We start from the raw sequence: 19,864 nt of genomic DNA, 5'->3' as shown, positions 1-19,864 counted from the left end.
GTAAATGCAAACTAAACTGCAGATATTTTGAGCATGTTTTTTGAATCATAAAAATACCAAATATCAAATGAAAATGAGACCAGCTCTATTGCTCATTTCTTGTAACAGTGACACTGATATTTTATTGGAACAATATTTCCTTTTATTAAACTGAAACGCCTGATTGGTAGCCTAATGTCTCACTGCTTTATCCGTAAACAAATCACATGCAAAATATAAAAGAAACATTTATATACCTCAGGGCACAAATGTTGTATTGTGTGGCCAATTTTAAAGTCTTATCACATTTTGTTCCTCAGATCCACCAAATCCAGCAGTCTCGCTTGGGGTGAATCACAGATATTCAAATCTGACTCAAAAAAGACAGGAAGAGCACTCACAGAGGACAGTACTCTGCCAAGGCTAATCAGTCTCTATCATTTCCAACGAACGACTGAAATCTTGAAATTATTTGTGACAGAAATCTCGGCACCATAGAACGTGTCCATTTAATATAGATGTACCCACAAACAAAATGACCTTGTGCTGAGTACAGGCGTGTGTTGTGCATGTGTACGTTATATACGGACACCGAATTGGTGCCCTAAATATGCAGTGAGTGACGGGAATTGGTGGAACTCGGAAATGCTTCCACATTTTAATCAATCGTTCCTTGTATCATTTCCGATGGAAAAATCCCGATAAGTCCGCGGCGGCCGATTTGTAGTAGGATCGCAATCACGTAATCTTCAGCAGACAGTTGACATAGTGTTCACTTGTTGTCATGGTTACAGTGATGCCGTGCTGCTATCTCAAAATGATACAGAAATCTTAAACAAATTCCTGGATCCAGACTATAAGCTGCATCACTGCCAAAATCTAATCACTAGTTCCTTGTGTCATTTCTGACCTTCCCTAAAAATTTCATCCAAATTCATTGATCTGTTTTTGAGTAATGCTGTGAACAGACAGACAGACAGACAAACAGATGGACAGACAAACGTACGCCGATCGTCACATTCTTTGGCAGAGTAAAAAACACTTACTGCGAGTTTTATCAGGATCAAAACTAAGACGGGTTTATGTGTTTTTATCCAAATTCAGAACACTTTGTCATTTTGAACAACCCAATTTCAAGATTTGATCTAATCCGATGACCAAAAACACTCAGATTTCTTCTTAATAACTGGGCTCCTCAATTCATCTTCCAAGGACCATGAATACGTAATATCTGTTGAGATATTTCAGTTTAGTAATAGTATGACCGACCATACACCATCATTGCGTCCCATTGCTGGCATGGCTACAACACAGGACATCATTAAAAGGATTCAAGGAAATTATCACAGTTTTCACTATTCATATTCGATACATAAATGCAGAAAGAAAGGTAGAAAAGAGTTCCTCATCTTACCATATCAGCAGCTTAGATCAGGAAAATGAGTCACGTGGAGTTGAGGCATCACCTGCTGTCTCTATGATACACCAAAAACACAATTAAATGGATGATTACAGCAATTATAAACGCTTCCCTCGACAGCAACCAGCAAAGACACCCTCATGCATGATATAAATAAACATGTAAATGAATACCCTGCACACACCAACTACACATTTTTACTAGAGAAAGAGAATCTGCTCCAGTGCTTTTAATTATTAAATAATGTTCTTTCTCTACATTTTATCACATAATTATTCAGCAGTATTCAGCTGCTGCAGAGATCTGACTGCTCACTGGAACAGAACAAGAGGGGGGAAAAAAGTAATATTTTCCACTGTACGTTCCTACTGATTAAATTCAGGGTGCATGAGATAGGAAGCTTAAGGGAAAATGGAGTCACAGTCAAACCTTCCAAGCACTTCTCTGACCTCAGAACAGGCCATTACCTCAGTGTTTATGTGTCTGTATCCAGGTTTAATAGCAGAGTAACCTCATGCAATGAGCACAATTGAGAAGCAGCCGCGCATTTAATCGACTTGACCCATCAGTTACAGGACTGGAACTGAATCAACACTCAGATCTAATTTACTGCAGGTCTAACCCGTGTTAACACTTCAAGCAACATGATCACAAAGACATGATGAAGGTCCAGTAAAACGTGATACCACGTGTGGGGTTTAGACTAAGTTGCACAATAAACAGTTGGCTGTTGCAGTTTAATTTTTTTTTTGTATTTCTGGTGGGAGAAGCCTAAAGGGAAACATGTTTGACGCCCATAGTTCTGACAATATACCAGGAGTGGGATTTGAACCCACAAGGACTTGTGTCCATTGCATCTTGAGTGCAACGCCTTAACCACTCGGCCATCCTGGTCCAACTTTACTTTTATTGTCGATGCAAATCTGTCCAACATGGTAACAATGAGGCAGATTTGTAAATAGCATGCTGATTTGGTTGAAATACAGATGTCTCTATTAACACAACATGCCTGGCTAAAAACATTTCAAAGAAAAAATCTGAACTTTGCAGGTTGAATTTGTCAAACATTCAGTGGTTTTGGACACTAGTGCTGCACAAGATGAGGTCTAACTTTAAAATTTCCAAGTAGAACTTTTCAAATTGTGTTTGGCTCGAGATGCTGCAGAGAGAACAAGATGCAGCCTTACATTTTAGAACACTTTTGATGGACTTCTTGCACTTGCTAGCATACACGCAACTAAAACAGCGAATCTGTGTCAACTGGGAGGTTTCCTTTTTAGGATAATTCATTTTCCATTCATTAAAACAAAGTTACAACAGCTTGAAGTGTTCCCTCAGTGCAAGGAGCTAATTTTTTTCTTCACAAGGGAAAACAAATGATGACAGAAGAGGCAGTAACAGAGTGTTTTACATCAATTTATAATATTTTGCACAGTAGCCTACTAAAGCCCATTACTACTACTTGTTTCCAATGTGCAATAAACCCACTAATTCTGGGTCCACCTGGAATCAAGCACCCCTCCTACATGTTATTTCAGTTTATATGCCGTCATTAGACTTTTTAATTCTCGTTTTTATTGTAGGTGGTAGCAGTTTTGCACCATCATTGTGAACATCCATCCATCCATCCATCCATCCATTCTCTATACACCGCTTTATCCTCACTCGGGTCATGGGGGGGTGCTGGAGCCTATCCCAGCTGACTCGGGTGAAGGCAGGGGACACCCTGGACAGGTCACCAGTCTGTCTCAGGGCTACATATACAGACCAACAATCACACTCACATTCACACCTACAGGCAATTTAGAGTAATCAATTAACCTCAGCATATTTTTGGACTGTGGGAGGAAGCCGGAGTACCCGCAGAAAACCCACGCATGCACAGGGAGAACATGCAAAGTCCATGTAGAAAGATCCCAGGCCCACCCTGAGATTTGAGTAGGGGATCTTCTTGCTGCAAGGTGAAAGTGCTAACCACTACAGCACTGTGCAGCACATTGTAAACAAAAAATGCATTTTTTTCTCATTTGTGAGGCAGTCGATCATACTTGGTCACGTAGGAGGTCGAGGTTCTTCAAATTCAGAGTTGTTTGGAGAACAGCATGACAAACGACAACAAAGTCACCCAACTTTCCAATGATTTAACCTCTTGAAAAGCTAAAGTCATTACAGGAGTGGGGTTACCACTCACAAGGGCATTTAACCATTTGATCTTAAGTTCAATACCTCAACTGCTCAGTCTTCCCATTGACCCTTGCCTCGAGTGATGATTACTGACCCTAAACATGGCTGTATATCTGGGTAAAGCTGTGAGGCCCAACATGAGAACATACCAGTTGTTGCTCAAAGAACTGTAGTTTCAGTGGCAGTGAAGATGGTAGTAGTAGGGGATCAGGATGAAGCTTTTATCTTAGATTGTTGTTTCCATTTAGTCTTTTGCAGTGATGACAAAGACATAAATCTTCTGTTTGTATGTTTGCATGTTTGCAACATGTAAGCTGCTCCCTGTAGTCATATCGACTCATATTTACACTTTATTGTGTTTTATTGTTCTTGTTAGTATAATAGGCAGGATGCATGTTCACAAGAAATGTAGCAGGAGGGTAGAAAACACATTGTCATAATGTCATGATAGCTTTTGTAAGGATATTGATATTTAGAAATAAAGCAACCTGCTGTAAAACAGTAAAATTACTATTCAGAGTTAAATGAGTGACAATATTAATGAGTGACAATATTAAAACCATTGACAGGTGAAGCGAATCTCATTGCAATGCAATGTTCTGCTGAAAAATCTTGGGTCTTGCATTCATGCAGATGTTATTTTGACACACTCCACCCACCTGAAGAGTGACCAAGTACGCCACCCCCCCATGCAGAAATACAACCGCAAATATATAACTCAGGCAACATCTCAAGGAACACAGCAAAGAGCCTCAAGTGTCTCCTAACTCCCTCCATCCAAATGCGATCAAGCATCAACAAACACAAGGTGTGAAGACCTCACAGTGCAACTACAGCACCCAGAGGATCAGTAGCCACCATCCCAGCACCAAACACCCCAATGCAACCCTTAGATCTTACAAAATGTATCCAGAGAAACCCAACAAATCCAGTGTTTTCTCTGGATCTCTAGGAAGGATGAACCTTTAGCAGAGCCAGGCTCAGGGAGGGCAGTCGTCTACCTCAACCAGATGGAGTGAGGATAAAGGGGAGAATGAACAGAAAATATAGCCTAGTCGCGCTAGACAACCCACAGCAACGAATTCAATTTTCTGTCAGGGTGGGTCTAGTTACCCTCGGTAAGCCTCGAGGTTGGATTCTCCTAAAACTGGCCGACGAATCACCATGAAGTATAGAGTCAGAAGACGGGCGTAACTAAGTGACAACAGAGGTTCGACAATTCTGACAGAAACAACCGGAAACAACTAGCCTAGCCGGGCTAGACAACCCATGGCAACGAATTTAATTCTCTGCCAGGGTCGGCAGCAAAAACGACAACAGTCGTTGAGCTCCATTAGCACCGACTCTGAATAATCTTTCTGTTAACATGTCTGTAATATACTTGAGCTTCACCGATTGACTGTATAAATAAGGCTTCACTGAACTACCGCATCCTCTGATTTCCGGCGCTCTAGGAACTACGTCAGCCTATTCGTTGCGCTGATTGGTTGTATACCTACCCAATTGCTGCAGAGTGATTTGAAAGACAACCTTTTAGCCCGCCTCCCTCCCTGTCAAGAGTTCCTAGACCCTTGCGTCTTCAGACCTGGGTCTAGCGTGGCTCGGCTACAGAAAATATAGAACAGACCTGCAAATCTGTCATCTGACCTGGGTATAGGGGCGAAAGACTATCAAACCATCTAGTAGCTGGCTCCCTCCAAAGTTTCCTTCAGGATACCTGGTGCTCAGAGTCTCACAGTTTTATCTGGTAAAGTGAATGATTAGAGGTTGAAATGATGTCAGCCTATTCTCAACTTTTAAATGAGTAAGAACACTAGCTCGCTTGCTTGGAGCCCGGCGTGGAATGTGAGCCACCTAGTGGGCATTTTGGTAAGCAGAACTGCAGCTGGACAGTCCATATGAGAACAATAAACAGTTTGGAGACCGGAGAGTCCTGTAACCGCACGTCAGAAACATGTAGCTGCAGATCCAGAGATACATGCTGTTTGGACAAAACACAGCATTCATCTTGTTTCCAGAATATTGCATTTTTTCCACAATGTTCCACCTTTGATAAACATCTATCAACTCTAGCAAACATATAACTAATATTCCAGTGGGAAATATTCTTGTGTCAAAGTTTTCTTCCTTGTTGGTATGCGTTTTCCTTTATCCTTACCTCAGGATTAGGGTTAGAAAACTGCCGTTTGACTGCTGCTTAAGAGGAGAACAGATGCAAAGTTTATGTATTTGTAACACTAGCACATATAAAAGTGTGGATTTTTTTCATAATATACCAGAGGCTGCATACATGTGAGGTGCAAACACCACAAACTGACAGCTACACCTTCACTGATGAGAAACTGTGTCAGTGTGGATTTCAGGATTATTTATCAGCCTCATAGTATCTGGAGAACAATAAGGTAGGAGCTATGAACAATTACAAGTGTAGCACCATGATGCTTTTCCATTAAAAGCCATCTGGCACCACTAATACTCACATCAAACTGCTCAGCGAAGTATTGATCACAGAGCCTGACGAAAGATTTCACTTTTCATTTAACAGCTATAGACATGCAATATGAGCTGTCTTGACTTAAAAATGGATCTTTTTTCGTGCAGATTAAGGCAAAATCAGACATTACTTTAATAAAATTCTTCTCTCTGACCAGGTCACTTGAGCAACGAGCATTTCCACTCATTTAAGCAGAATTACCACTGTCATTTGTACTGTTTATGTCCATGTCCTTGTTTCTCACCTCTGAGTGTCCACACATTTAACTGATGATGTTGCTCGGACACTTCGTTTTGGACAAAACCTACTTTGACTTTGTAGCTAATCAGCAGTCAGACAGACACCACTGCTATAAAGGATCGTACATTGTATGTACCGCCACTGACAGGCTGAATTTGATGGCATCAACACTCACATCCTTAAAGTCCTGCCTGTAACTCGCTCACACACGGGCACAAATACTAAATATCTAACTCAGAAGAACCAAGCAGTGTGGTAATGTGAATTTAAAGTGAAAGCTAAGTGCTTTATCTGCAAGGCTCCAGCTTACTCTGAGATTAAAGCAGCATAGAGATAAATGGAGGTAAAAATCACACTGTAGCAGGCTGACAGGCTGCTGAGTTAGGGCTTTTATCTAAATAAAGAGGAGGCTGCAGATTTTGTGAAGTCATCTGTTTTCTCTTCAATATTCCTGCCCGGGTTTGAGCAAACACACAGTTAAACACTGGCACAGACATTTACATAAGCAAATATGCTCATTGAGGCACATTTATGGACATAAAGACATAAAGACTCAACGCAAACCCACTAACCCGAGTTTTGCAACCACCGGTGACGTAAAATGTGTGTTTTTCTCGGCGTTGAACCTCCCGGAGGTGTCAGCCGCCCTGGGAACAGATGGAGAGCAACCGGTGTGGATAAAAATGCTATTAGTCATCGCCTCCTGTCGTCTTTTGTGCCCGTCTTCATCTCAAGAGAATGAGGTCATGTAATGTCATTATGTGTCGACTAGAGGCTGATCTGTGTAGTTTCCAGTATTATCTCAGGTGCTGTAGTCGGACTTGTGGTTTAGTGTGCATGGGTTTTAGGTATCTATCCTCACAATTTCTACACAGTGGTATATTGTGACGCTCCAGCAATTTGAGAAACCAAATGTAACTGTAGCTTCTCTGCATTGTGTTAATTCAGCCAACATACAGATCGTTTTTGGAGGCAATCTTCTGTTTATTTTAGCCCTTTACAGCTGATAAAAAGACACACAAAATTGTCTGTCACACAAGACTTGTACTGCTGCAGAAATTAATTAATGCATAGCCATGTTAGAATGGGAAAGTGAACTCATAGGTAGAATTATATGACATTAAAATGCATAAATTACAACAACACAATCTTGCTTACTTCCCTCTCAGAACCCATAAACAAAAGGGTAGAAGTAAGGCGGGAAAAACTCATGTATAGGACGACGTAGGGTGGCTAAAAGTGTGTGTAAAGGGACAGGAACTCCCCAGCCAAGGCGCCACACAACAACTGAGAGGCAGACCAAACTTTGTGGAATTATAAGGATAAACATAATAACAATAAAAGAACAATAAAATAAAACCTATATATTCCTAATACAACAATTCATATATATTTAACCCACAGCCACTGCTGCACTGCTGTCCCTGTTATACAAATATAAACTTAGGAAACAAGCAAATTAAGAAAACATCTTCATCAATTAAACAAGACAGGCACAACATTTGGATTAAAAATATGCGGGAAACACATCGAAATACAGAGGAGCTACAAATGACATTCTATGTGTGTGGTTTATATGCGATTGCAGATGTTTGCTGCTAATCTTGTGTTTACTTTTTGCTTATTATAAAGCCGCCAGGTCAAATAATATGAGGAAACAGACATAATTAACTGTGAAACGGATCATGTTAGCTGGATTTAACCTTGTCCCTGCCTGCAGTAAGGGAGGTAATCAGCATGTGATTAACAAAATTAGACACACAGCACAATTTGTGCGCAAGTTTGCAAATCCAGACCGTATAAATAAATACATAAATAAACACATAAAGAAAATGTGGTCAGCACTTTCGCCTTGCAGCTAGAAGATCCATGTTCTCCCTGTGCATGTGTGGGTTTTCTCCCACAGTCCAAATGTGATTAAATAGTAACTCTAAATTGCCCGTAGGTGTGAATGTGAGTGTGATTGTTTGTCTGTATATGTAGCCCTGCAACAGACTGATGACCTGTCCAGGGTGTCCTCTGCCTTCACCCTAAGTCAGCTGGGATAGACTCCAGCCCACATCCCCACTGAGGATTAAGTGGTTTACAAATGATGGACAGATGGATAAAAGTGTGAATATCTGGTAGGTAGGGTGCCACAAAAATCAGTTTAACTGGTTAAATCCAATACATTTAAAGAAAAAAAGCTGTAGAAAATTGTATGTTTTTTTGGTCATGCAATGTAACATAACACACTAAACTATCCGTCCATCCATTCTCTATACACCACTTTGTCCTCACTAGGGTCATGGGGGTGCTGGAGCCTATCCCAGCTGACTCGGGCAAAGGCAGGGGACACCCTGGACAGGTCGCCAGTCTGTCGCAGGGCTACATATACAGACGAACAATCACTCTTGCATTCCAACCCGGTCTCACGGGGATTCGTGAAACTGTCACGTAAGTTTTAGTTTCGGTTTCATGCGCACCAACACGATTTCGTCATGTTTTTCGTGCCGCTCACCACGAAATGTTTTTCGCTGTGGTAATCACATCTGAAAGTGGTTTATACCGGCGGATTCATGACGATCTAAGCTGTCCATCGGCGTATACTGCTTGTGTGATTGCGTTTGCGGCCGCTGGCCGCCGGACATTCTTGAAATTCCTATGCAAATTGGTAAGTGTACCACCGGCTTATGGTTAGGTTATGGTTAGGTTATGGTTAGGGTTATGGTTAGGGTTATGTTTAGGGACGATGTCATGCAAAATATAGCGTTGGATTCGCCACGGTTTTACATTAAAAATATAATATACACATTCTTTTGAAATACGTTCTGAGTGGCACGAAAAGTCCGCCGTTTAAAATACATTGGTGCGCATTTCGTGGTGAGCGGCACGAAAAACATGACGAAATCGTGTTGGTGCGCACGAAACCGAAACTAAAACTTACGTGACAGTTTCACGAATCCCCGTGAGATCGGGCTCATTCACACCTACGGGCAATTTAGAGTAACCAATTAACCTCAGCATATTTTTGGACTGTGGGAGGAAGCCGGAGTGCCCGCAGAAAATCCACACATGCACAGGGAGAACATGCAAACTCCATCCAGAAAGATCCCACCCCGGCATTTGAACCGGGGAGCTTCTTGCTGCAACGCAAAAGTGCTAACCCCTACTCCACTGTGCAGCCACAAACTAAACTAAAGTAACATTTTTTTTTTTAAATGCAGGTTTGTGATGTGGACATTTTGTATAGTGTTTGCTGTCAACTGAGCTTTGCCGTTACTATTCCTGAAGATGGTGAAAGGTGGAGATATTCTATAACATTGAATCCTTATCTGTACTTACGGTGTAACACAGATCACTGTCACATTGACTCATGTCTGGGCTTTTCTTTATCCAAATCATTGGGGAAAAGAACAGTACCAAACACAGAATGCACTTTCACTGTTGAACTACATGCAACCAATAGAGATATGATGCACATTTGTGGAGTTGGCCAAATGTTGATGCATCTAACTCTAATCCAGATGTTTTTATTTCCATCTTAAGTGCTAAATTTTGCTCATCAAAGAAATTATATTCGATTATAAATAAGTTACTGTTCACACATTATTGGTTGTAAATCTGCAGCTACACACTCAAGTTTAGTCCTGCAGATATCTCTTTATCCATATTAACCACACTTTAACTTTGAACTTTACTACTTCTGCTGATGGACTCCTGTTGTTCAAAAAAACTACGGTTAACCCTTAGATGTACGAGTGATTGGACCGTACACTCTTCCATGAGTGAATCAGAAATGATCCATATAAGAATTAATGTGTTTTTATGCCATTTTTTGTCATTTTGGTTAAGAACAATAATTTTCATTATTGTTTTAAATATATTTTTGTCCACACAAGACAGATTTCATGTTTGAAATATGTTTTTTTTTCACTTTATAACACATTTTGATATTTGAAAAAGAAGAATATTGAATATAGGACACATAGAACAGCAATAGAAGAATGTCACCATCCGTTTTGTTGATATTTATCAGCTGTTTTCCAGCTGTTGCTTTTCTCCATGTGCACTGCATCATTTCTTGTATGATATTATCAGTGATAAAGAGTTTGGGGTAGTAATACAAATATAGACATTTCTTTCAAAGTATAAAAGGTAATTTAAAGTTCAAATGGAAAGATTTCAAAACATGTAATTTTTTTTAGGAATAGCTGGACTATGAAACGATGACAACTTTTCATTACAAAGATATCAGAAGAAAGGTCTGCACAGTGGATTGGTGGTTAGCACCGTTGCCTTGCAACTAGAAGATCCTCGGTTCACATTCCGGCCTGGGCCTGGGATCTTTCTGCATGGAGTTTACATGTTCTCCCTGTGTGCGTGTGTGAATTTTCTCCAGGTACTCCAGCTTCCTCCCACAGTCCAAAAATAGCTGGAACAAAAAAACAAACACCCAGTCCATATATTGAGTGTTGTTGAGTGTTGATTAACATGTAATTGAAAGTCAGTGATGAATTCAGTCGGTAAACAGTGAAAAAGCAACATTGTTTGCATGTTTGTTCATTTTCAATGTTTCAGAATATCTCCTGAGTATTAAGGCTAACACTTTCATGTGCAGTTCTATCAAGGCACAACCTTTATCGAAGCTGATGTGCAATTTTGAGTGTGATTGGGGTGGCATAGCTCAGTGGGTAGAATGGCCGTCTCACAACCGGAGGGTTGCGGTTCGATCCCCCGGCCCATTGTGCTCATGTCGAGGTGTCCCTGAGCAAGACACCTAACCCCTAATTGCTCCTGGTGGGTTGTGGTTAGCGCCTTGCATGTCAGCTTCCGCCATCAGTGTATGAATGGGTGAATGTGACGTATCATGTAAAGCGCTTTGGATAAAAGCGCTATATAAATACAACCATTTACCATTGTCTCTACATGTGGCCCTGTGATAGACTGGTGACCTGTCCAGGGTGTTCCCTGCTTTCACCCTAAGTCAGCTGGGATAGGCTCCAGTCCCACTATGACAGAGCGGTGTATAACTGATGGATGGATATTGCAAGAAAACGACCACACTGTGCCATTTTTGACCCACTTTTTCATCTAAGTGTTGAAATAATTTTTTGGTTTGCACACGGATGCATTTATTCTTTGCTGCTGTCTTCTACCTGTCTTCTTTCTAATAACAAACCACTCTGTTTCTATTAAAATAAATTACACTATCATTGGCTTTCACATTCAGGAATTACCTCCACTGGCCCATTGGGAGCACGAGTCCCATTTTCACAGGTGTTTATGAAAAATGTAAAAGCATAATGAAAGAGAGAAATGAATGCATTTCCCAAAACCATTTGTCATTTCACAGACATTTACTGAACTCCCCTGGTAGCTGCTCAGCCTCGTGCATTATACCCACTACGGACCACCCACATCTAAAGGAAGAGAAACATACATCAGAGCTTCTTTAAAGTGTTTTGTTGTCAATTTTAGTCTCGATTGTCACAGTGTGCTGATTTCTATTTCAAACCATTGTGTTTTCTCTGCCTCTCAGCCCCTCCATCCCTCTCCTTCCTCCCACACAGGCCTGATGTCATGACGGTTACAGCATTATGGTGTTTATCTATAAATAAACGCACAGAGCTTCAGTAAAGCCTCTTGGGGTTCGCGTCCATTGAAGGAGCTTCTTCAAACAGTTTGGCAGCACTCAGGGAAGATGTGACAAAGTGAAAGGATATTCTGTGTTCAACGGGGGGAAGTTTTCCTCAAATATAAATTGAAAGCATAGAGCGAGAATCTGTAATGAAATTATTCTTTTGATGTTGCTGAGGAAAAGTGAAAAAATGGCTGTTCTTTAGAAGTTGTCTTTTCCATTCAAGGAAACTGTTTTGTGCTTTTGTTCCCACAGCGTCACCTAAATGTAAAAATCTTATATTTAATGTGAAAGGCGCTCTGCTTGAGCTGCTATTGATTAGCATGTTTAGCCGTACTTATGGACATCAAATAAATAACCTTGAGAAGCTTTGGCTAAAAGGCTTTTTCCTTCTGTGAAATACAAAGCTGCATTTCAGCAACAGGTTCTAATTTAATGAAGTGGGTTTTTTCTTTTGAAAGGAGTTTGAAAGTGTTATTTCTCCAATAATCAGCTTTAGTTTGTGACTCCAAAGTCAAAGTGCTTTTAAACGCTAAGAAACATCTTCATTACAGTTACAGTGAGGCACACACTTTACAGCAACCTAAGAACTCTACTCGGCTGATTTCATGTTGCTCTCCTTCCATTACTTGGCTCCTATATGCATTTTATCAGTGCATTCTTCTTTTTGTCAAAGTTAATGTCCACATTACTCACAGTGTATTTGTATTTGAGTAAGAGACTATTCCTAGATTATTCATCCATCTTTTAAAGTACCGTTTGATGATAGAGAACATACTTTTTTCAGCTTTTCTCTCGGCACTGTGGTTGTATTAATGGGTAGCCTGTGTGGAAGATGAAAAATGACAAAAACAGTATAGATACATATTTAAATGAAGACATGAATAAAGAATACATGCATTTCAGTGATGAAAAATGACATAATTACAATTTATTTCTGCATTTCCATACATCAGCTCCTGTTGCGTCTGTTTCTGTGTCCGTCTAAAGAAGTCGAGACAGAAGCAAACGATTCCTACCAAATCTGCACGACACAAGCCGCTCCTCTCATTTCTCTGTTTGCATATCCTCTTGTCTTATTTGATCCCACTGGGATGATGTTTAGCACAGATGCATCATCTGTTCATTGTTCTGTTACAGCCAGTAGTTTATATTTTATGAACCCTGTCAGATGATGAACACTGTTCATGACAAAGCACAACAGGCTTACTGTACTTAGAATTCCACTCATAACGTGGTGGAATGTGACAAGAATGTACAGATATCCTTCAGTTTTATACATTTATTCAACATAAACGCACTGCTGTGGAGTATAAAAGAGAGTACTATACAGGTAAATTATGTCATGAGTGAATGATGAGTGTGCATTCATCAGTCCTGCCCCTGCAGCGGTTTTTATATTCCAGCTGTTTGTTATGCTTTTTTCATGCGTCACAGGTGCTGAAAAGCTTCTTCTAAAAAGATCACAGCGAGAACACACCTGTGCATCTTCACTTAGAACTGCAATAGCGGGTCTCACCTGTCCACGAGATGCATTTTAGAAAATTAGAAATCTTTTTAGGAGGACAGAGGAGATGAGGAGGTTCAAAGTAGAGAAATAATATGAAAAAGTTATATTAGCTGAAGCTAATGATGCTAAATCTTCTATTAACTACTGTGCAGTGGCTTCGAGTGAGGTCAGGACCTTTGGCCTCATTACAGACACAAAAATACATAACACTGTAAAGAAATATAGAAAAATGTAGAAATACAGGCATAAATTTAATGAATAAAGAAACAATATCTTAATTATGTTCTGTTTATTACCTAAATCTGTTTATTTATTATTTATTTATAGACTTGGATGTTTATTCATTCATTCTGCAGTCATTTCTTGACCTCCAAGTCCTACAGTTGAGTTTGTGACTCAGTTAGCAAAGCACACGTTAAAATTCTCAGTGAAAACAGAGAATCTCCTGCTACAGCAGATTCCTTTTCTTTATTATACTTTTCTGCTTTGTGCAGTGCTGTTATCAAACTTGCTTCGGCTTGATGTTGTTCCCGGTGTTAATTCAGCACCTCCCTGTCAGCTCACTGAGGATGTTTAATTATGCAGCAAAAATTGAACTTTATCAAAAATCCATGAGAGTATCTTTAATTTAGTTTTCCAGGAACAAACAGAAATAAATCAGCTAAAATATGAATGATGTTTTCATATAAAAGTATGTCTACGCTGCTTGATATTCAGGAGATAAAGGAAGGTTTCAGTTTCCACGGGAGTCTTCTGCAGTCTGGTAGAGTGTACTGGCAGTGCTCATTCGATTTAAAAATTCACCCAGGTCATGGTCTGTGTGTCTGTGTTTCAGGTGTTCCCCGAGTCGCTGTGAACATGGCGGTCGCTGCAGTCAGTCCTGGACCGTCTTCCACTGTAACTGCTCCGACAGCGGATACAGCGGAGCCACCTGCCACAGCGGTGAGTCACCTGACAGACAGGAAGCCCCCTATGACCACTGGTTTAGATGAGTAGAGAGGGGAGCATGGACAGGTGGAATACAAATGAGGAGACAGAGCTTGTCAGGGGACTTCTTTATTTACTCCTGAATAATTTAAATTTGGCGGCAAACTGGGAACAATCTGGCAAGATGAAATCAGATGAAACTTTCTTTTGGTAAATATAATAACAATCAGGTTGGTCCAGTGAAAATGAGACATCAGATGAAATTGGTGTTGTCATGGTGTTGAGCAGGGTTAGATCTTAACGCTAGCCCGCTAGCCCGTGGCTAGTGCACATATCCACGGGCTAGTGCAAAATCTCTGCTACTAGCCCGTGTTGGCTAGTGCAAAACTTTTTAAGTTCACTCTATTTCTATTGTAATGTATTGTTGATGTCATTGTTCATTGACACAGGTAACTGTGTTGCACCATGATAAGTGCTTAACTTGCCACAAGATGGCACCACTATACAGAATCTGTAATTTAGGGTAGATGGCAGGGCAGTAAGGTGGGGTGATGTCAGCCATGTTTGAAAAGTTTTTTTGAAATGTGAGTGAGGAGATTTGCAGTGAATTTGCAAGATAGCATAGCTTTTAATGGGTTTATCCAGATGGCCAGTGATTCTGAGCGCAGGGAGCATAACCTGGTGAGTATGGAGATTCAAGAAGTCTCAAAATCTGTTAGTTTTTTAGAATTGAAATACATGTGACTTTCAGATTGAAAAATAGGTGTTCCTTAGTGCTGTGTAAGTTAGTTGAGCATAGTAGGGCTGGCCCGAATGGTGGTTTCTGGCCTCCGAATATTCGGGCCCTTTTAAAGACTAATATCCGAATATTTGTTCCGACCCATAACGTCCGACGGGGGGGCTTCAAGTAACGGGCTAGTGCAACATTCTGCGGGCTAGTGCATTTTGCAAGCTACTAGCCAGGGTGGCTAGTGCCGAAAAAAGTTAAGATCTAACCCTGTTGAGTTTGGTTCAGTTGTCCATCCATCTATTGTCTTCCACTTATCCGGGGCTGGGTCGCGGCACGTCATTCCTGACGTCCTTCCCCTGAGCAACGATTTTCATCTCTTCCTTGAGGATCCCAAGTTGTTCCCTCCAGCGAGTTCTGAGTCTATCCCGGAGTCTCCTCCCAGTTGACCCCCCGCCCAACCCGGAGGGAGCAATCCTCTGGCAGAGAACCATGGCTTCAGACTTGGGGGTGTTGATCCGCATCTCCACCATTTCACACTCAGCTGCGGACCGCTACCAGTGTGTGCTGAAGGTCACGGTCTGAGGAAGCCAACAGAACCACATCATCTACAAAAAGGTCCCCACCTTCCTCACCCCAGCTGTGCCTTGAGATCCTGTCCATGAACACCACAAACAAGATTGAACACAACCCTGGCAGAGTCCAACACCCACAGTAAACATGTCGGACTTTATGTCGAGTTCACCTGTCGAAGCACCCACCTGAGGGCTGAACTTCGAAGCCATTTCAGCATATTCAAGTTTTCTTTTTGTATTTTGGCTCGATAAAAACTGAAGTCAGAGATAGCACAAAGGAGGTTATCAACTTTCTTTATTTTAAACTTTCCACTTCAGACTGTGTGTGTTGATATAAAAGTGGGCTTTTATCAGGTCAAGTGATTCTTCTTCTGCACAACATTAACCAATCGTGTGCTTCAGTCAACAGTTTGTTTTAATGGAGAACTATGAGAAAAATAATAAACTTGGCAGCAAATCAGGACCAAATTTAACATATTTATATAATATTACTCTAATTCCTAAATGCCTCACATGACTCAGTCAAGATTTTTCTGTCCTTTTCCCCTCCTTCAGCCTCCCCAAATCTCCTCACTGGGTTATTTAACAGAATCACATGTAGATCGTTCTAAAGCACATGTCAAACTCAAGGCCTGGGGGCCGAATTGGGCCCGTGGGCCTTGAGTTTGACACATGTGCTTTAGATAGACAGTACCCAGGGAGCTATATTTAATATCTGCACATCGTCTCTCTCTCTCTGATGCAGGAGGTCACAGTGTTATGAAACCAGTTTGTATGTGAGTGATATGATGGAAGGTAATGAGACTGTAGCTGTGACTAAAATGCCAAATGCCAGATAAATAAATAAAGCTGTGGCAGTGAGGTGAGCTTAAAGGTGCGATTTGCTGGTTTTGAGCGCCGATTGCCTCAAGTCAAATCCTCGAGACTGAAAAGAGGGAGAGTTTCCCACGTGGTTTCACCTCTGGTCTCTTTTTTATTGCCGATGTCTCTGTGAAAAAGCGAACCATGCTGTGGGGATGAATCAAAGGCCTTTTGGCGGTGGAGATAAACAGGTGAGCAGAGTGTGGGAACTTTAAGATACGGATTTGACTTGATTCTTTAACTGCAGAGGATGCAGTGGTGCTGGCGTGAGATGAAGGGAAGAAGACAGAATAAGGATAATAAAGTTTAACATATGGAGTCTGTGTATTCCTGTCTGTTGTTCCTGTCATCTCCAGTTGGATTAAACTCTAATTTATTGAAATAACACCTCGGATTTTGTCCAAGAGACTTTGATTCAGCAGCAGCTACTATCTTCATCCCCTCACGTACTGACACTCTCATTATTTTCCTCTCCAGCTGTGTACGAACAGTCCTGTGAGGCGTACAAACACAACGGCAACACGTCGGGACATTTTTACATCGACGTGGACGGCAGCGGACCGATCAAACCACAGCTGGTCTACTGCAACATGACAGGTGACACACCAACACCTTCACTCCTCCTCTTCCTCCCGTCAGTGTTTGCTGTGATTTTACATTTACATAATTGTAAACGATGGCGCTCCTCCCATCCCACTCCGCTTTGTCTTCCACCTCCCTGTTTTTTCTGTCTTTCTCAGCCTCATTCCTCCCTTGTCTTTCCGTGACTCCATCATTCGTGCCGTTTGGATGATCATATAAATGTGAATTATGATGACACACTTCCCCCTCTCTGTCTCGTTGCGTGTTATGCTTCTTTTGTTTTCTATTTTCTTTTTTTAGCCCTGTCTCTCTTTGTCATTGTCTGTTTTTGACATGCAATTTATTTTTTTCTTACATGCATGGGTAACGGTGGTTGTTGCAATGGCCAGCATTCAAAACACAACAAATAAATATATACATATATGAAAAAAATGAGAAACAAAAATGTAGATCTGCAACTGTCAGGACTGCATTTAACTTAATTGGCAACTGTTGTGGAAATCTGGATGAGCTGTAGCAAAAACGCAGCGGTATTTGTTTTTGTAATTTATTAAAGAATAAATGGAGTAGCAATGAATAATAATAAAGTGAAATGCAGAGTGGATATTCCAGCTGAAAGGGCAGCGCTCCAACATCAGGCTCATGTTCAGAGGTCTGGCCAAGATTCAAACAACAAATGCAAACTTATAATAGTATCTGTCCTCCACACAGCACAGCTTTGTTTTTCTCATGAAGACAACAGAGGCATCTCACAGTCTCTGTGTTATCTGACCTTAGTGCTTGATGCTAATCTCAACATAATCACATACCATAACAAAAACATATTCATGGTATGGTCTATTACAGTATATGCTCTGATTAACAGTCTTTGCCAGATTTGTTTATAATTGTAATGTTACAAATACTAGAAAAACACTCAGAGAGCGCAGTACAAGGCCGTTCATTCCCCCATGTGGCAGTGTCAGAAATGCAGCAGGGTTTGTTTATTCATTGTTGATGATCAGAGATCACAGTACCATAGAATGTGGTCATTTAAAATAGATGTACCCACAAACAAAATGACCTTGTGCTGCGTACAAACATATGTTATGCATGTGTACATTATGTACGGATACCGAATCACGTAAGCTAAATATGTAGCGGGCAGCGGGAATTGATGGGACTTAGAAACAACTCCACAGTTTAATCAACTGTTCCTTGCATGATTTCCAACAGATAAGTCCTGATAAGTCTGCAGCGGTTATTTACAGTAGGATCACAATCATGTTATCATCAGCAGGCAGCTGATGTAGTGTTCACTTGTTGTCATAGTTACAGTGACGTACCGCTGTCTCGCAATGATACAGAAATCTTTAACAGCTCCATGGATCTAGACTAAAAGCCGTATCACTGCCAAAATCTAATCACTTGATCTTCATTTCATCCAAATCCGTTTTTGAGTACTGTTGCGAACAGACAGACAAACAGATGGACAGACAAACTAGGGCTGCAACTAATGACGCGTCGACTAATCGTCTGAGCACGATACGTCATCAAAAGCAGAAGTGAGCCCGCAATGCAACAGAAATCACCATCTGACCGGAGCGCGGAACACGGACAGACATTGGCGCTGCATCGTGCATATATTATGTATGCACGATACAGCGCGGACATCCGCGATCTATCGTAAACACGGATGTCAGCATTTACTATACAGCTGTATCGAAACGCGGACATCCACGCAGCATCGTGCATTCATAATCAACAAGTCCTCAAACTCATACGACCAGACAGGTCGTATGTAACGTGCCCCGGAATACGACCCATGAGAGCGTATTTACGTTAGCGCCCCTACGGGAGACAGGAATGCATTACGGGATTTAATTCGTGAAACGGCTTTTCTCTCGCGAAGCGGCTTTTTCCTCACTTTCGCAAGACGGGTTTAGGGTTATGGTTATGGTTATGGTTAGGGTTAGGGATATTGTGAGGTAAAAGTTTGTTCATAGTTACGTTTCAGCTGAGACACCGGAGTGTCGATATTTACTCAACCGCTAGAGGTCGCTTAACATCAAAACGTAACACTTGGTCATAATACGGGTGTGTACAGACGACCTATGTGGTCGTTTTTTCTATGAGGACAGGCTCTACATAATATATGCACGATGCAGCGCCGACGTCCGTCCATGTTCCGTGCTCCGGTCGGACGCTGATTTCTGTTGTATTGCACGCTCACTTCCGCTTTTCATGACGTATCGTGCTCAGATGATTAGTCGACGCGTCGTTAGTTGCAGCCCTAAGACAAACGTACGGTGATCGTCACATAACTCCGCTGCACAGTAACACAGTAACAACTCATCCAAGTGCAAATTAAATGTTGCTACAACAGCCACTATTTTGATGATCAGTTTTGAAAGAATTGAAAAACATTCTCTGGCATTTACTTGTGAAATGTGAAGATTTTCTGTGACATACGACAATAAACTGAACATGTTAGGATTCAGATTGAATAAATTATTGTGGCCTTTGACACTGCACAGACATTAATTGATAATGACAAAAAACATTACTTGCAGCCCCACAGAAACATACATTATGCAGTATTCAACAAATGTTGATTAAAATCCTTCATATCTTATGTTTTGTTCTCTTATCACTTTTTTTTTACAGGCATTTTAGTTCCTCTCCAGTCAGATTTGACTCCTCAGAATTCTTCTCTCTGTATTAAAGTTGAATATCTTTAGGAGTTTTTCCCTGAAAATAATCCCT

General features: G+C 41.0%; 4 protein-coding genes and 1 non-coding gene across 8 annotated transcripts in view; 1 reads left to right on the top strand and 4 right to left on the bottom strand.

Annotated features, from left to right (window-relative positions):
- The window catches only part of LOC127535343 (tripartite motif-containing protein 16-like), a 599,330-nt gene that overhangs the window by 418,567 nt on the left and 160,899 nt on the right, over positions 1 to 19,864 (bottom strand). The gene's annotated exons all lie outside the window — the stretch shown is intronic.
- The window catches only part of LOC127535341 (tripartite motif-containing protein 16-like), a 149,836-nt gene that overhangs the window by 37,526 nt on the left and 92,446 nt on the right, over positions 1 to 19,864 (bottom strand). The window lies entirely within an intron of this gene.
- LOC127535340 (tripartite motif-containing protein 16-like) overlaps positions 1 to 19,864 on the bottom strand; it is a 520,629-nt gene that overhangs the window by 418,555 nt on the left and 82,210 nt on the right. The window lies entirely within an intron of this gene.
- LOC110966083 (contactin-associated protein-like 4) overlaps positions 1 to 19,864 on the top strand; it is a 215,945-nt gene that overhangs the window by 131,607 nt on the left and 64,474 nt on the right. Inside the window, exons 11-12 of the mRNA XM_051952984.1 lie at positions 14,283 to 14,389; positions 17,015 to 17,134. Coding sequence (XP_051808944.1) covers positions 14,283 to 14,389; positions 17,015 to 17,134 — 227 coding nt within the window. The remainder of the gene's footprint in view (positions 1 to 14,282; positions 14,390 to 17,014; positions 17,135 to 19,864) is intronic.
- On the bottom strand, positions 2,211 to 2,293 carry trnal-caa (transfer RNA leucine (anticodon CAA)). Its single transcript has one exon. It is a non-coding gene; the product is annotated as a tRNA-Leu (tRNA).

This window comes from Acanthochromis polyacanthus, chromosome 9, assembly GCF_021347895.1.
Source record: "Acanthochromis polyacanthus isolate Apoly-LR-REF ecotype Palm Island chromosome 9, KAUST_Apoly_ChrSc, whole genome shotgun sequence".
Lineage (NCBI taxonomy): Eukaryota > Metazoa > Chordata > Actinopteri > Pomacentridae > Acanthochromis > Acanthochromis polyacanthus.
The sequence above is the reverse complement of the archived record's forward strand: the minus strand, read 5'-3'. Positions and strand labels throughout refer to the sequence as shown.